This window comes from Lactuca serriola, chromosome 1, assembly GCF_051521515.1.
Source record: "Lactuca serriola cultivar US96UC23 chromosome 1, Lser_US96UC23_V15, whole genome shotgun sequence".
NCBI lineage: Eukaryota > Viridiplantae > Streptophyta > Magnoliopsida > Asterales > Asteraceae > Lactuca > Lactuca serriola.
This window is the reverse complement of record NC_136408.1, coordinates 211386316-211407927: the sequence shown is the minus strand read 5'-3', so window position 1 is coordinate 211407927 and position 21612 is coordinate 211386316. Positions and strand designations below refer to the sequence as shown.

The 21612-nt window shown below is 29.9% G+C and overlaps 1 protein-coding gene across 1 annotated transcript; it reads right to left on the bottom strand.

Annotated features, from left to right (window-relative positions):
- Positions 1-3944: 3944 nt before the first annotated feature.
- On the bottom strand, positions 3945-20878 carry LOC145072479 (ABC transporter G family member 29-like). The gene is made up of 21 exons (XM_079018908.1): positions 20518-20878; positions 17279-17488; positions 16542-16626; positions 16278-16437; positions 15002-15078; positions 14856-14909; positions 14238-14328; positions 12710-13011; positions 11260-11858; positions 10744-10904; positions 10469-10578; positions 9626-9779; positions 9461-9535; positions 8795-8946; positions 8242-8574; positions 7027-7401; positions 6010-6143; positions 5702-5929; positions 5368-5539; positions 4429-4683; positions 3945-4327 (listed from the first exon to the last, which is right to left on the bottom strand). Exons 1-21 carry the CDS (start codon positions 20826-20828, stop codon positions 4055-4057), a joined length of 4311 nt encoding a protein of 1436 aa, XP_078875034.1. The 5' UTR covers positions 20829-20878; the 3' UTR covers positions 3945-4054.
- Between the last annotated feature and the right edge of the window lie 734 nt (positions 20879-21612).

Genomic DNA, 21612 nt, shown 5'->3' with positions numbered 1-21612 from the left:
TTATGTTTAATTCATTTAAAATTAACATTGCGTTAATATTTGATTATAATAATGGTTGAAATAAATATATACGAACAATTATTAAATTATTAATTTTCAAATTGTTGGTATATTCATGTATCATAAAAAAACAAAAAACGATATTGCAAGATCAATGTTTTCTTAATTTCTAATAAATTAATAAAATAAATAGACACATTCCTTGTTTTGTGGTAAAAAAAAAAATCAATTAACATAATACTTTAGGTAACCGAATTCATTATCCTCAAATTTAGGAATCAATTAATTAACCTTGATTTTTTCATATTTAATTATAATGTAAAATTTAATTTATACCCTTATATATTGATTGGTCCAAAACTGTTTTCACGTTCTAACCTTTTAGGTGTTCTTATTTGATCATTTCCATATATATATATATATATATATATATATATATATATATATATATATATATATATATATATATATATATATATATATATATATATAGAGAGAGAGAGAGAGAGAGAGAGAGAGAGAGCTAGGTTTTAATGTTTTTAGCAAGTATTGTGTGCATGAATGCACCAATAGGAATTCAAGAAAAAATAATTAATTAAATAAATCAATTAAGGGTATTATAGTAAACTTTGCGTAGTTAATTATGGAAGATAATTAATATCCCTGATTTCACTCAAGAATCAAAGATAAATTTAGAGCATTAGCCCTAAATTGTACTCAGTATCGTTTCTAATTCACCGCTTCTTCTTGTTTCTTTCTACAATCGATCGCTAGCTGTGAAACCCCTTGCCTCCTTCGTATCTACTACCAACACTGCTATTTTAATCCATTTGTTAAACTCAAATAGCCTCCTTCGATCAATAAGATTGTCACCGCTTTTGAGTTTATTGACTTCGTTTATTGATCATGGCTATTTGAGTTTTTTGACTTCGATTATTGATCATTGCTATGCGACATGGATGGGAACTTCCTGTTCACACTTTTTAGGTACAATTTTTGTGATTAATTTGCAACTTCGATCTGTTATGTGTTTGTGTTTTCCCTACAATCATTCAGGCTTTCTGTGTATTTATCCTTTATGTAAGATGCATAGCTATCGATCTTGTTGATCTTGGCATTCTAATTGACCCAAACAGGGCACTTGCATCACCTTATAGATCCCATAATGGAACCGAAGTACCCGGTGAAGTTGTGATAAATGTGTTGATGGGTTTGATCATCATTTTAGGGTAAGATCCAAATTCCAAAATGAAAGAAATAGAAACGCACAGGTGAAAAATCTTCTAGAATTTTTTTCATTGTTTATATGTAAATTCACATGATTTAATTTTAATTCTAAATTATTTCTTGTGCAGTGGTTGAATAATTGTGTAGGGAGGAAAAATTACTTCACATTCATGTGCCTAATGGCTGTAAGTGTTGTTTGAGTAAGTTGATTATCGAAAAAATTGTCATAGAAGGCTTTGGTATCTAATATGATGAGGGTAATTCTGTCAGAATGGAGTCTCGAATTTCAATTCTATTAGAATGAAATCTTGGATTCCAATGCTTAAGTTCCAATTCAACCTAAGCATTGAATTTTGTATGAACTATCATGTCTAAAACTTGTTATTTTTCTGCACTTACTCATTAGTTTGTGCTTTTTCTTCAATTTTTACTTATCGGTTTTGGTGCAATTCACAACTTTTATTCAATATAAATATTGCATAAAACATGTGTTGCTAGTAATTCTGACAGAATACATTTTATTCTATTAGAATATAACTTATGTTATATTATAGCAGAATAACTAGTAATGCATGTTATTAGAATAAATTACAATTGTTTTATGTCTACTACATTCTATCAGAATTTATAGTTATTCTTTTAGAATGCTCCGAATTTTTTAATATTTTGAAAGTTGATTATGTTTTTTTTTGTGGATTTAGGTTTTCAAGAGACTACCATTGATGTGGAAAAGGAGAAAAAAACATGGAGAACTAGAGTGTATTCTTGCAAAATGTATAAAGTGTTTCTTAACAATAATATTCTTTTGGAATGGATTAGTATTTTTGTTAGATTTTGATGTTTTTTTTTTCTTTTTTAACCATTTTTAGTTTTAATCTTTAAGAATAAATGTAATATGTATTCTTTAGAAAATGTTATTCTTGATTATATGTTGTATAATTCTTTAATCATGTTTAATATAAAAAGTATCTTGAATGAAACAATATTCTGCAAGAATAAAACCGCAAATATATTTACAAGTTTATTGTTGACTTTTTGTCATTCTGGCAGAATAAAATCGGTTATTATTAAAAATGATATTAAATTTTAATTAGAATTAATTTAAAAAAAAATCAGATTTTTAAAAAATAAGGGAGTTAATGATCCCTTAAAATCCAAAAATTTCCTTTTTTAAAATAGGTTAATTGACCAAAATACCATTTGGCTGAAATTTGTGTGATTATATAATACATGCTACCCTATGGTAATATCATAGACCCTCAGATCATGATTGTTGATTCTATTCATTCAGTGGTCCAGATCTGTGCATTCTGGCACACAATAATTAATAAAAATAAAATAACCTAACCCTATATATATATATATATATATATATATATATATATATATATATATATATATATATATATATTCACAACCTTCGTTTTTAATGAATTGTTTTCATAACTTTTTATTCATATGTTTTTTTATTACAACTTTGTTTTTATTTGTTTTGATATTTTAATAATTTATTATATCTTTTTTACAACTTTTTTTAGGAAATAATTCTTATAAATGTTTTTTTATACGTTTTATTTCGGTTTAGGGTTTAGGGTTTAGGGTTTAGGGTTTAGTAAAAATAAAATAACCTAACCCTATATATATATATATATATATATATATATATATATATATATATATATATATATATATATATATATATTCACAACCTTCGTTTTTGATGAATTGTTTTCATAACTTTTTATTCATATGTTTTTTTATTACAACTTTGTTTTTATTTGTTTTGATATTTTAATAATTTATTATATCTTTTTTACAACTTTTTTTAGGAAATAATTCTTATAAATGTTTTTTTATACGTTTTATTTCGGTTTAGGGTTTAGGGTTTAGGGTTTAGGGTTTAGTAAAAATAAAATAACCTAACCATATATATATATATATATATATATATATATATATATATATATATATATATATATATATATATATATATATATTCACAACCTTCGTTTTTGATGAATTGTTTTCATAACTTTTTATTCATATGTTTTTTTATTACAACTTTGTTTTTATTTGTTTTGATATTTTAATAATTTATTATATCTTTTTTACAACTTTTTTTAGGAAATAATTCTTATAAATGTTTTTTATACGCTTTATTTCGGTTTTCTAAGATTTTTCGTTTTTAGATTCTTTTATAAATCCATTGGGTAGTTTTTTTTTTAAATATTCAATTTTATTCATATATAATTATGAAAAATTTTAAAATTTTATTTTTTACATTTTTTCTTCCGTACACCAAAAATACATTTTTATTATCATGTATAGCTAAACCTAATGATACTTTAGATTATGTTATTATGTGTTATACAAAAAAAACCCCATAAATTTTGCTTTTCGGGTGCCCTCTAGTTTTAGTAACACGCTTATGAATTACTTTTTCAAAAATTGCCTAATACATACTCTCCATAATTTTAAAAGTCTGATCATAAATTAATTTCATAATGCCATAGTCACATCCAACGGTGTTGCGGTGGGCGAACCACAGACGAAGGCTATGCGGTGGATTAGGAGTCATAACCTTCCAAACGATGAAAGACATGATGGCTGAGTTATCTACCTTTTAACCTTCCAAATAATGATGCACCTAGGGTATGTTTTTTTTTATAAATCTTGCTATCCAATTATTTTAGCATCAAAATAGTTATGTATTGGCAATTAACATTGCTATTTTTCTAATTTCATGACGAATTTGACATATTTTTGTTTTTGCGACAATGATTACATATTACAATTAGTAGTGATAATTCGATATTTACTTTACTCCCTATCTTGTTTGGAAGTTCAACTTGTTCAAGCAGTATGCATACATGAATGCGAAGAACACTGCATAACTAACTAAAACCAAAGCCATGGGTCCTAGATATTCATCTCCATATCCAAAATGGCTTTGCACATAGTCTTTGATTGTGGGATCTTGTGACATTCCCGCCACTTTAATGGTGTCCTCCACATCACCATATTGTGAAGCAATCAATCCTTGAAAGGTCCATGCTAGTGGGCAAATCCAATAACACCATAGCCACCACTTGGGAATTTTCTGAAAATTTCAACAAGTGCAAATTAAATCATAATGAAGCTCTCATATATAGTTAAGCGAAAAAAATTATAAATTGGCGAAATAAAATTAAATAAAATTACCGGTCTAGGGATGAAGAAGCCCGAGAAGAGATTAAAGAGCGAATAGAAAGCAGATGTGAGGATGGATGCGAGTTGATCATTAGGGGTGAGTGAAACAGTCATCAGCCCGAGGTATGTGAAGTAGAGAAAGGTAAAAAAGTGTATGAAGAAGAACCATAAGTATTTAGCTGTTGTCCATTCGAAGCTCACCATAGCATACACAATAACAGTATAATATGTCGTCTGAAAGAACACGTAAGGTATTTCCACAATTACCTATATACAAAACAAATAATACTTTCTCATTAGGCTTTTGGAATTAAACTACATCTACAAAAGGGTTGTTCTTCTAGTAACCCATGAGTTGGCCCATACTGTCTGGCCCCAAGAGCATCATGTGAGATGTAAATTAGGTATACAGTAACTTGCTATGTGGCGGGCATAGAAGTGACCTTATGGGAATTGGGCCGTTGTGTACTTGGTTTACATCTTACATGATGCTTTTGGGACAAGATGGTGTAGACCAACTCAGGGGTTTTTGGAAGAAAAACTATTCTAAAAAAGAGTTATTCTTCCAACAAAAGAGTTATTCCTTCAACAACCCCTAAGTTGGGGCGGGACAGTGTAGACCAACTCAGGGGTTGTTGGAAGAATAACTATTCTACAAAAGAGTTATTCTTCCAACAACCCCTGAGTCCGGGCGGGACAGTGTAGACCAACTCAGGGGTTGTTGGAAGAATAACTATTCTGCAAAAGAGTTATTTTTCCAAAAACCCATGGGTTGGGGCGGGATAGTCAAGGGTTATTGGAAGAATAACTATTATGCAAAAGAGTTATTCTTGCAACAACCCCTGAGTCGGGGCGGGACAGTGTAGACCAAGGATTGTTGGAAGAATAACTCTTTTACAAAAACAAAAACATATGTATGTTTTGTTTTGCATGAATCTATTTTGTACTAACCTGTGCCATGGCATACGGTAAGGATGAATACATCCCTGCAGCTCTTTCTCGATAAAATATCGTTCGTTCAAAGGCTACTATCGGGAGTACCGTGTTTCCATTGTTAATTCCAGCAAACAAAACAGCACCATATAGACCCCCAAAAATCATCGTCAGGTCAATGCTGCTATCCCTGAAATGAAAAATGACATTGATTTTATTGTTAGTTCTATTTCCTAAGCTAGAGGCTGAATCAAGATTCTAGGGTTATTTTCGATAATAAAGATGAGGAGGACATTTACGTCTTTCAACATCGGTCTTGAGATGTGGTATAGATCAAGTACTAGATACTAACCTTTTGGTACCAACTTTCCAAAAAATGGACCCGATCAAGAGTGCGGTGATAAGGGTGAAGCAAAATCTAACAAGATTATAATCAGGGGTTCTCCAATAACTCCGCCATTGTTTTTCTATACAAGTCTTGAATTGTCCCCACATGGACTCGGAATATTTTGTGGAGAAAAAAAGTTCTTTTGCTCCTGAAGGAGGCATGCTTAGTTCTTCCACAAGAGCATTATTTCTTCTGCTTGAGGTGATTTAAATTAGATTCAAATTTAAATAAATATATTATTCTGATTATATAAATGTTATAATTTAACTTACTGATAAAGGCTTGATGACTTGTAGTGTTGTACGAAATCAATCCCGAGTCGTGATTCTGTTGCAGATGAGGTGATTTCCAACATCCAGGTTGCTGGATTTTGATCGTCTACTATTTTTGGTATCCCGGGAATTCCCTAGAAATTATATTAATGAAAGTACTCGAGTTAGTTTTAGTTTAACATATTTTCACATGGAAGTACATAACTACATATACATGTATGCATATGTTTATACACACGTTTACATCATGTAAATGTGGAATAGGTTAAAAGATGCAGAGAGTGACTTGTGAGCGTAGAATCACTTATAACTAGAAGGGTAAAATGGTCATTTACATTCATTCAGAAGGTTCCTTTAGTTAAGAAAAGAAACAAACAATCTTATTCATTCAGACACATATTATTTATCCATTCAACACTTTATCCAAATGACAATGGGAAAAAAAAAGAAACATACCCTATGGAATAATACTCTCCCTAGTTCTTTAATAGTATGTTCAAAATATATCCGAGTATAACGACTTTTTTTTTATATTATTATGAAATCCTAACTCCATTTCTTTCTATTACAATATTGTAGTTGTAAGTTTTATTAGAGCATTGCATTTTGAAAAATCTACCCATTTATAGTATTATGCATACAATTTTTATTTTATTCTTTTTATTTTTAGGACATTAATCTTTCAAAAATCTACCTAGTTACATCAGTGAAAATTGTTTCACATTTGACGACATTGCTATAATTAGGTATATATTTTTCAAAGTAAATGGTGTAATAGTAAACAAAAATACGATGACATATGAAACACATAAATAGAAATGATGTTCTTAAGTCTTCCATCTAATCCAAAAATAAGTGAGGGTAGTTTGTAAAAAGTTAGGAATCAACACGAAAAGCTTGACTAAATTTCTCCACCAACTCGTTCTTTCTGTATTCAGTAAAAAGAAACATTCATATATAGCTTAACAGATTAAGTCACGTCCCCATTAAATCCATTAAGTAAAAGAGAAACTATACCTCAAGATACTCAACAAGTTTCTCAGATTTTAGACCCAACTCTCCGGCATAAATTACTTCTCCTCCAGTTTGCATCAATAATAACTCATCAAAAGCTTCAAAAATATCAACACCAGGCTGATGAATAGTGCAAACAACGGTTCTTCCCGTGTTCACTGTATTTCTCACTGTTCTCATAACAATTGCTGCTGCTCTTGCATCGAGTCCAGTTGTTGGTTCATCCATAAATATGATTGAAGGATTTGCAACAAGCTCTACTGCAATTGTCAATCGTTTTCTTTGTTGGGTTGATAAACCTGTAACTCCAGGAATCCCTACAATCATGTTCTTAAGATTGTCTAGTTCAACGAGCTCCATCACTTCATCCACAAAAAGCTGATCATAAAATTATATATAAAAAAAGAGTATTAGTACTTTAAAGCTACATCTTTCCATATATGGGTAATATCACTAAATAGCAACCACGTTTCTTAATGTTTCACCTAGCTACCTCAAATTTTTTCTTCAAAATGTGTAACCACTCAACTTTCAGTTTTGTTACATTGTGACATTTTCTATTTTTTTTGTTCTTTTGTTTGAATATTTACTTTTTGTTGATGTATACAAACGACATGACTAGTTTATTCACACATTTTTTGTTAACTGGTAACCAAATTTTGGTTTGTTCTTATGTTTTCATATTTTGAAATTTTGAATTAATATTTTCCAGAAGGAAAAAGACATTTCTTTTGGGGGGGGGGGGGGGGGGGGGGGGGGGGAAATGATATACGATTTATTTACATAGGATGATCACATTAATGCAAATCCATAATATTATCTTGGAAAATATTTTGATTTTTAAAATCTTTTCTTTTGTTACAAAAATTTAGTGTAGACAACTCTCATATGTCCATGACATCAACAGAAAGTACAAAATTTTATAACAATGGAGCAAAAAATAGTCAATGTTTTACAACAACGGAACATAATTTCCATGTCATGCAACATATATGTTCTGTTGCATAATAAAAAAGATATTGTATTGTTTAGTGTTGTAAAAAGAATAAAGAAAAAAATAAAACAAAAATGTTCTTATAGTTGATCCCCTAAAAAAATGTTAGTGCATACTTTGGTCAAACACCCTTTCAAGTCGCAACCCCTATTAATATTAGACATAATGTTTCAAGTCGCAACCCCTATTAATATTAGACATAATAAAAAGTGCTTGTTCTTTACCATTTTTTCTTCTTTATTGATATCTTTGGGAAGTCGGAGGAAAGCCGAAAAAATCAAAGATTCATAGACAGTGACTTGTGGTGAATGAATGTCATTTTGTTCACAATATCCCGAAATCCTAGTGAAAGTTTCTTGAACTTTAGGGAATCCCGAGATTCTAATATCACCTTCTACATATCCACCTGTCTTTCTTCCTGCTAAGACATCCATTAAAGTTGTCTTTCCTGCTCCACTAACTCCCATCAATGCTGTTAGGATTCCAGGTCGAAAGGCCCCACATACTTCCTTAAGTAATTGGAGTTTGTTGTCTGTAACACCTTGTTCTTTCATTGCCTAATAAAAAATTTTAATTGTACATATTACAATATATAAAATTATATATTACAAATATGTAATGAAATAAAGAAACATAAAAAATTAATATGTACGTAATTTTATTTGTAGATTAACAAAGCAAATGAATGAAATGGAATTTCACTAAATTTTTAGTCAATGAAAAACGTTACGTGTGAATTTCATTAAATGACTGAACATATGAAAAATATGTACTTACGAGGGGCATATCCACATAATAACTTATGTTATCAAAAGACATGGAAAGTGGAGCGAATGGAAGAACCATTCCTCTTTTGGGAGCCATAACATCTGTAGCTTCAAGACTTGAATCTTCATTTATATTTTGGTTTTTATGAATGACTGATTCTCCTGAGAAAATAACCAATTTAAAGGAAATCTATTGTGAACAAAACTTTTGTTTCATATAGAGCAAAAAGCAGGAACTAGCAACATACTTTATTCTTGCTATCAATATGGGAATATACTTAATTTGTACTTTTAGTCTTATATTCTTTACAAATATTAGCAACATACTTACATTTTTACCAATAAAAGCAATATGCTATACTTTTTACCCTTATTATTAATGTATTTACAAAATTTAACCATAATTGCAACGTATCTACATTTTAACCTATAACAACTATGTACTTTATTATTTCCTATTATCAACTTACTTATATTTCACGACCAATATGAACAATGTACTTTATTAATTTGTTACATATTGCTAATATTTTAAGAAAAATGTGTAAGTATGTTGTTATAAAGAAAAATGCAATGTAAGTATGTTACTATTATGTAGTAAGGAATGTAAGTACATTGTTATCAGGGGTAAAAATAAATATATAATTTTCACATTTGTATATGAATTATCCCTTACTTGAGGTCTTTGCAACCGAAACAAATGTAGATATCTTCTCTTCTTGAAGTATATTTGCTTGTGGCTTTCCGGGAGCTAATATTGCAAAATAAAAACGATAAAAATATGTTAAATGCAACATGTGGCTCGATGTTATACTGGTCTAAAAGATCATGTAGAACTTACAAGGTAAATATGCGAGAGCTAAAGTGTAGAAAATGTTGAAAAGGATAGCTAAACCAAGAAGGGCAGCTGATCCTATCCAAAACCAGTTTTGATTAGGGTTTACTCCAAAGTTTTGTAAAACCACTACCCCCAGTTTTGTAGAATTATCAGAGCCCTGAATTCAATTAAATAGTTAGTTTAATTTTGATAAGGCTCCGTTTGTTACATGAGATATGACTGGATTGGACCAGATATGAGAAGGGCATTTATGTCTTTTACATAGACGAGAGATGGAGAGCGAGTACATGTCCCACCTTGTTTAGAGGGATGAAAAGTAGCAATTTGTTCATGGGAGGGAATACACGTCTTTTGCACACAAGAGATCCTTGTTCCACCTTTTTAGTGGTAGCAAAAAAATGTAATTATTGCCCATGAAGAGGGCATTTATGTCTTTTGCACCGACGAGAACACTTTCCCACCTTCTTTAGTGGACAATTATTTATATCCATGAGGATTTCTTTTATGTCTTTTGCACAAAAGAAATATTAAGAGGAAGTTTCTGTCCCATCTCGTTAAACATTTTTAATGGAAGCATAGAAATTGTAATTATTTTTCCATCAGAAAGGACATTCACATCATTTGCACAGACGAGAGATCAAAAGTGAGTATCCCACCTTTTTTATTTGAAACAAAAGTTATTATTATTTTCTATGAGGGCTTTCACGTCTTTCTGTGTGATAAAAAAATTATACTTTGTGTCATTGACATGAGTCTGAGTCTAGTCCAATGCAGACCAAACACAGTACAACTAATATGTGGTACGTAACAAATGGGCCCAAAGGATGAAATGTAAAAGTGACATACCAATTTATTCATCCACCTTGGAGAAAACATTTCATTTGTAGTCAAAGCATTAAAACCATAACTTAATGGTGAAACCCAATACGCCCATTGCCACCAGTCAGGAATGCGACCTGTTTACAAAAGGAAACATGTTGTGAAAACTCCATTATTTTTAAGTTGTAGTAGATACTCATATATCAAAAATTAATTTTACCAAAGTACTAAAAGTATTGTTTATATTTCTACAAAAATGGTTATTAAAGCATTATGTGAGATGTTAATAAGGTACTACTAACCTTTAGGAAGGACAATACCACCCAAAAGGAAAGTTGCTTCTAGAATGAGAGTTCCAGCAGTGTTGGCTATGGTCATTGTTCTAGAAACTGCAGCAATAAGTCTGAATATTCCTGAAGCCATTTGCTGAATCAAAAAGGTCAACAAGAAGTGCTTGAAAAACCTGAAAATGAGACAAGTTTTCTGTTAAGTCTACCTTTTTTATTTCCGATTGGAAATAAAACATATTTATTGATAACTAATAACGAAAATATAACTTTTTTTTTCTTTTTATGTTTATCCCATTAAGTGAGTTTTGGATAGATGATGTTTAACAAAATATATGAGTAAATGATACACATAGGAAACGGAAAGAAAAAAATAAACGAGGGAATTCTTTTTATAAAAGTTAGTCCTCCGTTTTATGACTCTATTTACTATTTAGTCGGTCTTTTTTTTGGCTTAAGTCAAAAGAAACACTCACATACAACTTAGTACACTAAGTCCATTATGTAAAAAGAGAAACAACAAGCACATACCTACTAGCTTCAGGGGCAAATCCAATGGTATAATACGTCAATATTGTCCAAACTGTAGACTCCACCAATGAGATTGGCACACGTAGCAAAATAGTAGGAACAGTAAACGCCCAAGTTGGATGAAAAAAGAGCTCTCTATGCTTATATAACACCGGAAGCCTCTCTATAGTGAGTGGAAGCTCAGGAAAACCATTAAACATATTCGTGATCAATGCAAACAAAAGAGCTCCTACATAAATGGCTCCATCTTCTTCATTTCCAGAATGCATTCTAGTCCTTAAGAACATTGTTGCTCCAATAATTGCCACAAAGCTAATTTGGAGAGTCTTGGCTATATACACGACTGCAGTTCTTTTAATCAATAACTTTTCTTTGTCGAAAGATGCCTTAAAGAGGTCTTTTTTAGGGACTAAGTACTTTTTGAAGACTAGAGCTCCTTTTTGATTCCGGGATTTTTCATATGGCATGAGAAGATCGTTTTGTAGAGTTTGCCCAACATGAAATTGCTTGAAATGCTCGGTGAATTGGGAGACTGAAACGTAGGTATATGGTTTTCCTTTATTGGCCCAATATTGTTCTTGATCCTTCTTAGATATTACCTGTTGAAATCACAAGTTTTAAATCTATATTGCATATTTTGTCCCATGAGCATTATTTTCATATAATATGTAAATTAGGTACACAAACCGCTTGCTAAGATTCGAACCATCGACTGTTTTTAAAACATACTTCCTCATAACCAAACAAATCCACTTGTTTTGAGTTTTTAAAACATACTTCCTCATTTTATTCTTAATGTAATTTAGTTTTTAATTGTTTTGGGGTTAGAAGCATATGGTAGTAGTTAATAAAAATAACAAAAAATATATTTTTAGTTATAGTTAATATTAAAAATAAATGTCAGTACTTTCAAAACTATACCACTGAGTATTATTAATATTTGCTTTATGTACATTTTCAAGATATTAAACAATAATTTTTTTATTTTTTATTATTTATTATTTTTTGTTCTATGTTCAGCAAAAAAACATATGATAAATAAAAAAAGGGTTAAATGCAAGAAATAATAGTGTGCTCAATTTCATTGATTGTTTTATTATATCATTGTATTTTGAACAACCTACCCAATTATAGCAATGTCACCCAAATACAAATGATTATATCTGCAAAGTTAGGTAGATTTTTTTCGAAGTATAACGAAAGTATTGAAGGCACACTATCATAATTAGGTAGATTTTTTATAGTACGTTGCTTTAGTTAATAGCTAAATAAATAAAAGTGTGTCATATCTATAAAGTTTTCAAAGTTTATCACTAATGAAGCTAGGTTTACAAAGGGTAGAGCTTTATGTATTATTTAAGTGGTACATTTTGATGGCGTCTAGACTTGCATTCCCAATGTCAATCCTAGAAATTGTAATGTACTTTCATTTAATGGAATAGATGTTTACCTCTTGTAAGAAATCGGCAATTCCCTTTCTTTCTGGACATGTGAATCCTAAGCTTTGAAAAAACTCGACAATATGCTCTCTTGGGCCTTGATATACAATTTGGCCTTGTGATAAGAGAATTACATCATCAAATAGATTAAAAGTCTCAGGAGAAGGCTGTAGGAGAGACATCAAAATGGTGGATTCTGTAAAGTGTGATATCTGTTGCAAGCATTTGACTATCTGAAATGTCGTTGATGTGTCTAGGCCTGATGAAATTTCATCCATAAATAGTACTTTTGTTGGCCCAACAATCATCTCTCCTGTTTTTAATCAAATGTTAGGCCAACCGACTGTTGTTTCTGTATTTGTTTTGTGTGCTTAAATTCATAGTACAATTCAATAACATAACTTAAACATACTAAAATTAGTTTTTATGTATTTTAAATTTGTTTACTAGATGAAGCTAAGTTAGTTCTACACCAACGTGAACGACTTGCTATCACCAACCTTGTCTTGTGTGCTTATGATAACTTGTTGGTGCTTAGAATCATAGTATACTTCAATAACATGAGATATTAAAATTAGTTTTGCACCATTTTAAGTATGTTTCTTTTTGTGTGTAAAAACAATGCTTTTTGTGTGTTATACGATAACATTGTTATACTGCTACATTGATATAAATGGCTTATTGTCAACAACAATGTGATTATTAGTCCTTTTTGGCTCTTAAACTTAATAGTATACTTCAAAAACAAAACTTTAATGATACTAAAAGTTGGTTTTCACTACTTTAAGTCTCTTTATTGTGTGAAAACAATGTTGAATTGTGTGATAACAATGCTACAACATGAATGACTTGTTGTTAGCACTATCTAACTGTCGTTTTAATGTATATTATTAATTTTTTTCTACCTAAATTCATAGTACACTTCCAACTAGTATAATTGTAAGGATATTAAAACTAGTGTTGCATTATTTTAAGTTTGTTTGGTGTGTAAAAAGGTTGTTTAATTATGTGAAAACATTCTTATAATAACATGAACGACTTGATATCAACAATAGTGTATTGAAAATACATTCTTATACAATCTTATTTTCAAATCAATGAAACATATTCTTTTTATACATTTGTAATCGGTTATTTTTGTTCAAGTGTTTATAGGTCCAACAAGTTATTCATTGTTACTGGACTAAAGGAGATTATTAGGCTATAACTTTCATGGGTTTTCATTGAATTTGGCTAATGGGGAGAAGAATTGGCATCTAAAGTTGACGGGTGAAAACTGTCAAGATGGTTACTTTTGTTTAAATCTATTTGGTTTTACTCTAAAACCTTTTCTTATTTATATTTTGAAATAAAAGCATTTTCAATTCGGTAACCATCGTTTTAATATCTGTTTAGAATCAATTCTTTCTGCTCCTTCAATTCATGGTAAAAATCACTAATTTAATGTTAAAGATATTAAAATTAGTTTTTCACTTTAAAAAAATGATTTCTTGGATCTCAAATCAGATAAACAGTGCAACCATTTGCTTATGATATTACCGGTTGTTAGTCGTTTTTTCTGTCCTCCGGATATTCCTCGTATCATTTGGTTTCCAACAACAGTGTCCCGACATATCTCAAGTCCGAGTATCTATTTTTTTTAAAACCAAAATAAAAACGCATAAGCTAGGTTCAATAATAAGATATATCTTGTGGCATAATGTTTTTAGAAGCAAATAATATATTAGGCCTTGTTCCCTTTTTTTACCTTCTAGGTAAATGATGTGCACTTGAAAGATATATATATATATATATATATATATATATATATATATATATATATATATATATATATATATATATATATATATATATATATATATATATATATATATATATATATATATATATATTCAATAAAATGATGGTACAGGTTGTGCAAATCTAGTGAAGAAATAAATGAGAGAAAATTTGTAAAAATGTAGGTTTTTATTATGAAATTCTTATTTCCTTAATTTTCACTATTAAATCGTTCTTTCTACATTTAATGAAAAATAAACATCAATTTATAGTTACTTGATTAAGTTTTGTTATAATCAATTCGATTAAGTATAAAAGAAACAACACCTAAGTTTTTTTGTTATCTAATTTCTATGCTAAAAGTTCTCCCGAACATACCTTGATAATGTATTCGGTAATTAGATTATGCTCAACGCCTTCCATTGCGGTAGCCTGAATTACGAACGATCGTTAGGTCATATGTTATGAAATATCATTATACTATGAAATTTATAAATGTTGATTTTATGATCTCTAGTTGCTACCTTCATGAAGAGGTCAACCTCTGGTTTTGGAGACACGTTAGCCTGTTTTTCTCCCATGTCAAGCTCGCTCAGTAATTCTGCAATAAATATATTATTATCAACGAGTTCTCCATACGTTCTAGGACTAAGTGCAAGACATAACAATACATTTTCTTTATTTATGCATTATAGCATCTTACTTTTGTTTCTTTCTATTTCACCATTATACTTTAGATTAATTTATTAACATTGTTTCATTTATTTATATTAATATAAATTATAATTTACAAGTAACCATTTCCTACTATTTATTTAGTTCTCTATAATAAAAAATCATAAGTTTACTTTAGATTCAAACTTTAAAATATAACTTGTTAATTATAATTATACATTATTTAAATGTCCTTACTCTTGAAAAACAAATTGTGAAAAATCTATCCAACCGAATTATAATTTGGTTGGTTCGGATCATATTTTATTGAATTTGAACTATATCAGATCATTATTTTGAAAACTCAAATGAATTTGAATTCATTTAATCAGATCAGATTGAACAAACAAGAACCCTAAACAAATCAATAGAAGTACAATGCTATATATTGCACAAACGCCAAAGTTGGGTAAATAAAATAAATAACAACATACTTTCATTTATTTGTGTTATATAGCGTCATACTTTCATTTCTTTATATATCTTATTAAGGCGATGTGCTTAGAACATTTTGTCCAATTATAACATTTTACACATCCAAAAATTTTCTTATTAAGACGTAATATTTTTATAAATCTACCCAGCTATAGCGGTGAAAATTGCTTTGTGTATACATGTTATTGCAATAATTAGGTAGAATTTTCAAGGCACTAGAAAATGAAACTAGATGCAATAATGTACAAATTTATAGAAGTACGATACCATTGTCCTCACGTATACCCAAAAGTTAGCCTAAATACAAAAAATAAAAACCTACTTCCAAGTTTTGTATATTATAACATTCTACTTTCATTTGTTTAGAACATTATAGTATTGTTTTTTATTAAAAAATTTACTATGAAAAATTTATCCATTTTTAGCATTTTAATTTAATTTAATTTTTATTATTAGAAAATGATATTTTGAAAAGTCTATCCATTTATAATAGTGAACATTGCATTCTTTAGATGACATTACTATAATTTGGTAGAGTTTTTAAAATACAATGCTTTTATATAAGAAATGAAAGTAGAGTGCTATAATAAACAAATCAATAAAAGTACATTATTATTTCTTGTATTTAACTCTTTCGAAACCGTTAAATACCATATCGAGATCCAACTCCTTGGCATCGAGCTGAAAAATCTAGTGTTTCTTTTACTGTCATTTCGCCTACATGAACATCAGTTTGGCTGATGTATGAAGACGTCCTTTGTGGGACGAATTCTTTAAATGTATGCCCGTTGTATGTCACGTTTCCTTCAACCTGCTCAACATGTATATTTACCAAAATATATTATTGAAGTAAAAGATTGTATTTGTTCTAAATAATTTATGAAGATTTTATTAAGTTATTTCCCAAAAGCTAACCGTTAAACCTGGGTTGGCCCGACCTGCCAAAGCCAACAATAGAGTCGTTTTTCCGGAGGAGGGCGGACCTAGTAGAAGAGTCATCCTTTTATAAAACAAAATTAAGTTTTTGTTAACTTCTATTTTATTTCAATGTGGAACAACAAAATAGATAAAGCATAAAAGTATTAGAGATCATTGTAGGTATGTGTTCTATGAAGAGTATATAGATAAGGAAGGCATTTATGTCTTTTGTAAAAAGAGCGATCGATGCAAGTATCAGTCCTACCTTTTTTGCATGGAATAGAAAAATAATTTTTATTCCATTAACAACCACCTTAGTTTTAGTTCAGTGCAAATGCACAACTTGTTATGTATTGTCTTAGTGCTCAAATGGGCTTTGTGTAATTGTGTCAAAAGTGAAAAACCACATAATAAAAGAGCCAACAATGTCGGATGCATGGGAAAAAGGGCTTTGCCATTTTGGCATGTCCATTGGGCTAAATTCCATCATTTGGGGGTCGTTGACTTTCTATTTTTGTACTAGATTTGTAAATTCTATGATTTGTGTTTATCCTTTTAAAAGTAAATAACGTAATATTGACTATACTTTTATCAAGCTTTATCTTAGGTAGGACATTTGAATGTCTTGGGAATAATTTAGAATGTTTGCTCGAATCTTCCAAAAGAGTGTTTTTATGCGTAAAAGTTTCGAGCAAGATTAAAGGTGGCTTTTATAGCATGAATGAAGAAAATACCTTGAAGGCTTGATCATCCCAGAAACATCATCAAGAATTGTAATCTTTCCCCTCTTTGATAATCCAATACCAAGAAAACCAAAAACCGTGTCTGTAAGGTTGCGTAGAGTGTTTGTCAAAGTCGGTATAGATCGGTTACCAACAAAGCAATTAGCTTTCATTGTTAAATTCTTGAAACGGACTTCTACTGTTGGAAGAGTAATGCCAACTCTGTAACAACACAACATAGAATAAAAAGATTAATATATTTAAAATCGTCGCAACGCTATCAAAGCCATGTTTATTATGTATGTGATAACTATACAAATACAAAATAACATCACAAAACCAATACAAGGTTTGGTGTGCAATGGAACAAGGCTAGGACTAGGGATGAAGCATGTAACTTTTAATGACATCAGGGATAGTCCGAGTTAATGTTTGAAGATAAAGACTGAACTTATAAATCTAATTCGCGTTTCGAGTTTCTCAGGTAAGGTCGGATTCATGGGTGGTATGCAACAAAATGTATTGGTATCAGATGGTGGAGTGTTTCATGATCTCGATAGATCCACTTATGACCTACTAAAGCAACAACGATGGTAGTTGAAGAGGTTCAGGTTACTGAAAAATGCTTGAAAGAAAAATAGAGGATAAAGAGGTTGTCGGATCGACGGAGAGGAAGAGGGTATGGTGAGATTGAGGGAGACAAAACTGGTAGGGAAAGGTAAGGGGAGGGGTAGGGGTTAAGCGTTTATTTTATTTTATTTTTTTAATCTCAAAATGATAAACAAAATAAAATAAAAATGAAAAAGTAACTATTACCGGAAAAATAACCATTTTATGTCCACAAGAAAGACACGAGTGAAAAAATATTATATATGAAATATCCAAATTAATTTTTGAAAATAGAAATTAAACATGTCGGCTCTAAATAAAAATATTTAATATTTCTACCAGGTTAATATTTAAAAGAAAAATTGTTATCATAATCACACAATTTGTTAGAGATATATGTTAGTATTAGTTACCTCTTCCAACAAATAAATTTGAACATAATATATGTAATGGCATATAATAAAATTTTAAAATGGGAATAAATGAAAATGAAACAAATATTACATATTTAAGTGGTTAGAAATTAAAAGTTGAAAGGTTGTATTTGAAAATTACAAAATCAGTCAGTGTACGGTGGATCCAATTTCTTAAATAATCTTATTGTTACAAACTAATTAAAAACCAACCTATTTTTTAAAGGTTTTTATTTTTTTATTTTATTTATTTATTTATTTATTTATTGTTATACATGACCAGTGCTCTAAAAAGATCTTAAATGTTTCATCATTCATGTTATGACTCTAATGTTGGGATGTCAATCCGGGAAAATAGGACGAGGAGTGCCCCCCTATCCTATCCCTGCTTCCGAAATTTCTCCGTTCCCCCGGCCCCGCCCCAAATTGATTTTGGGCTGTCGTTTTTGGGTTAAAAAGAGCTGTTATTTGAGCTAAAAAAAACTATTTTTTAAATAAAAATATTTATTTATAGCAAAATGTTACATGTTAAAAAAAATTATGTCATTTAAAAAACATTATATTAACAACTTAAAAATATATTTTTTTGATGAATTTTGGAAGCTCAAAATCATGTTATTGTTTAATATATTTATATAATTAATATATTTATAATATATATATATATATATATATATATATATATATATATATATATATATATATATATATATTAACTGGGCCGCATAAGGTTTCGGGTCGGGACTGCCGACCCCGCCCACACCCCTGAAATTAAAACGGAGATTAATCCTGCCCCCGCTCCTGTCCCCACCTCCGATTTTTTTAATAAATACCTACAAATGTGCCAGGACCTAGGAAGGAACAGGGTTCCATAAGACTCTTTGACATCTCTACTCCAATGTTTGTATTTAATGCCATGTTTTAACAAAATGATGCCTTAAGTTATATATATATATATATATATATATATATATATATATATATATATATATATATATATATATATATATATATATATATATATATATATATATATAATCAAGATCAAATGAGAAGAAATTTTTTATATACATTATTTTTAGCAAAAAAACAAAATAAATCATTAGATGATTCAAAACTAAAATGATCAACAAGAAAAAATTTCCAAAAAATATATTCATGATTTATTTTTAAGTAAATCCAGAAAAAAAAATCACTTTTATGACAAGTTTAGTAAATATCAACAAAACAATCGTAAAAATGAATCATAGAGATGTTTTTCGGGAATTTTTTTGTGAATCGTGTTATTTTTGATTTATCTGGTGATTCATTTGTTTTGTTCGCCAAAACAATATGCCGAAAAAAATTTCTTAGTTTCCAACAAAAAAAAAATTCTGACGTGTGTGTGTATGTATGTATATATATATATATATATATATATATATATATATATATATATATATATATATATATATATATATAATTCTATACAAAGTTATTGTCTTAAATCACGTCTTACACATCGATACGACTTGTAAAAGTTTGAAGCGCGACATTGCTGTCAAATCATGCCTAATGTTATCAGAACTACAAGACTCTTTGGGATCCTTCTCTTCGAAATCCTTCTCTACATGTTGTGTATACGTGTCAAATTTTTTTTTTTACATGACATGAATTAGGCAAAGACAAATTCGTTAAATACATACACGACACAAAGTGTAAATTGAGTATTGGGTATCAAGCACGAACACGACACATAATTAATTGCTCCGTCTGACACGTGATACTACATGAATGGACACATTTTTAACTGTTTTACACGAAAATGCATATAAACATGAATCTACACAAATTGAATTCGTGTTTGTACTTGTCGTGTGTCACGTCTTTACACGTGTTGCGTGTCAACATGAATTTTATTCATGTCTATACGTTTAGACATGTGAAGTATGTTTGATACCCATAAACCCCAAAACACATATTTCTGAGACAACTATTCAAAAAAACTTTTGTTGTGTTAATTGTGTCGTGTATCAAATTGCCGGGTTTAAGTGGATGAGAAAATGACAAGCTTTCAAACGATATTTTCAATGAGAAAGATAAGGACTATATTCATGATTTTTCTTTTGCACGACAAATTAAAGAGCTACAAAAAAATTGTATGTTTTTTCTCATTAATATCAGTCCATGCATGCTTAGAAAACATGGCCTAAAAGTTGTTTGAAATTAGAGATGAAAACAAAAAGGAACCTGTGGAATCTTTCTCGTAGCTCCCTCAAGAACCTGTCATTATCTACTTCCACAACCTTAAACAACTTATCGATAATCTTTTGGTGGTCATCCACACCGAGGTCTCTTACATCAACTTGTTTGTGGATTGTATCACCTTGTTGGTTTTCAATGTCTTGTGTAGCATAAGACTCCATGAAAGCAGTCCTTAAACGATCAAAAGTGGGCAGGCTATCTAAAGCTGCCCGTTTCAGCCCGTCTTCATCTTCCTCAGCATGATTGCTCCTTCTGCTATGATCATCTGGACTCACATACAACTCTTTCATCTCCATCTCTTCTCTTATGGTTTATGACAATGAAACTGATAATTAAAGAGATCAAGTCAAATACATAGTTTTAGATTTTTGATGGAAGTCTAGTGATAACTTGTGTGATATATAGAGTATGCCGGTTTACGATACATGACGAGTGAAACTAGGCAATACATACAATAGCATAAGCCAACCTGGGTCATTTATTTAATAATATTCTTGGGTGGGGTCGCTGATAGGAAACTTTTTATTTTTATTTTGGATATTTAACCGGGTAAATTGCAAAAAAGAATAGTAGTGTATATCAGTATATCGCTGCCTATTCGATCTAGAGGTTTTTAGCGGTTTAATCCGGTTTAGGTCCAATCTTATTTAGAATCCGGAGTCTAATCCGCTTTTGAATTTGAAATACCGAACAATTTTCAATCCGCTCTACAGGATTATTATATGGTTTGGTAAAAACGGATTTTAACTGGATCCGATTTACAGATCGAATCGGATCGATATCAGGGTCCAGCTTTCATAATTGCAAAGATAGTTATATTTCTAGATTGATGATGATAATGTACTTCAACCCATAAGGAAAATCTACCGATATTCTTTTACCTATAATAATATCATACTAATATTTTGTTACCATTATGGACGGGGCTGTATTTTACTTGTTACATGTGTTATTATTATAGATGAAATGTAAGTATATGTTGCTATTACATGGGTGCGTAAGAATTTGCTAGCCAATTGCTATAATTGTCAAAAAAAAAAGTATTTATGTTGTTATGAACTATATATTGTTATAATTGCC

What these genes read in the sequence shown, in the direction of transcription:
- LOC145072479 (XM_079018908.1), bottom strand. Translation starts at nt 20,828, where the DNA reads ATGGAGATGAAAGAGTTGTATGTGAGTCCAGATGATCATAGCAGAAGG. An exon ending in GAAAAAACGACTAACAACCG is followed by an intron (nt 13,012 to 14,237) that starts GTAATATCATAA and finishes GATTAAAAACAG; the next exon opens with GAGAGATGATTGTTGGGCCA. An exon ending in TGGAAAGTTGGTACCAAAAG is followed by an intron (nt 5,540 to 5,701) that starts GTTAGTATCTAG and finishes TTTTCATTTCAG; the next exon opens with GGATAGCAGCATTGACCTGA.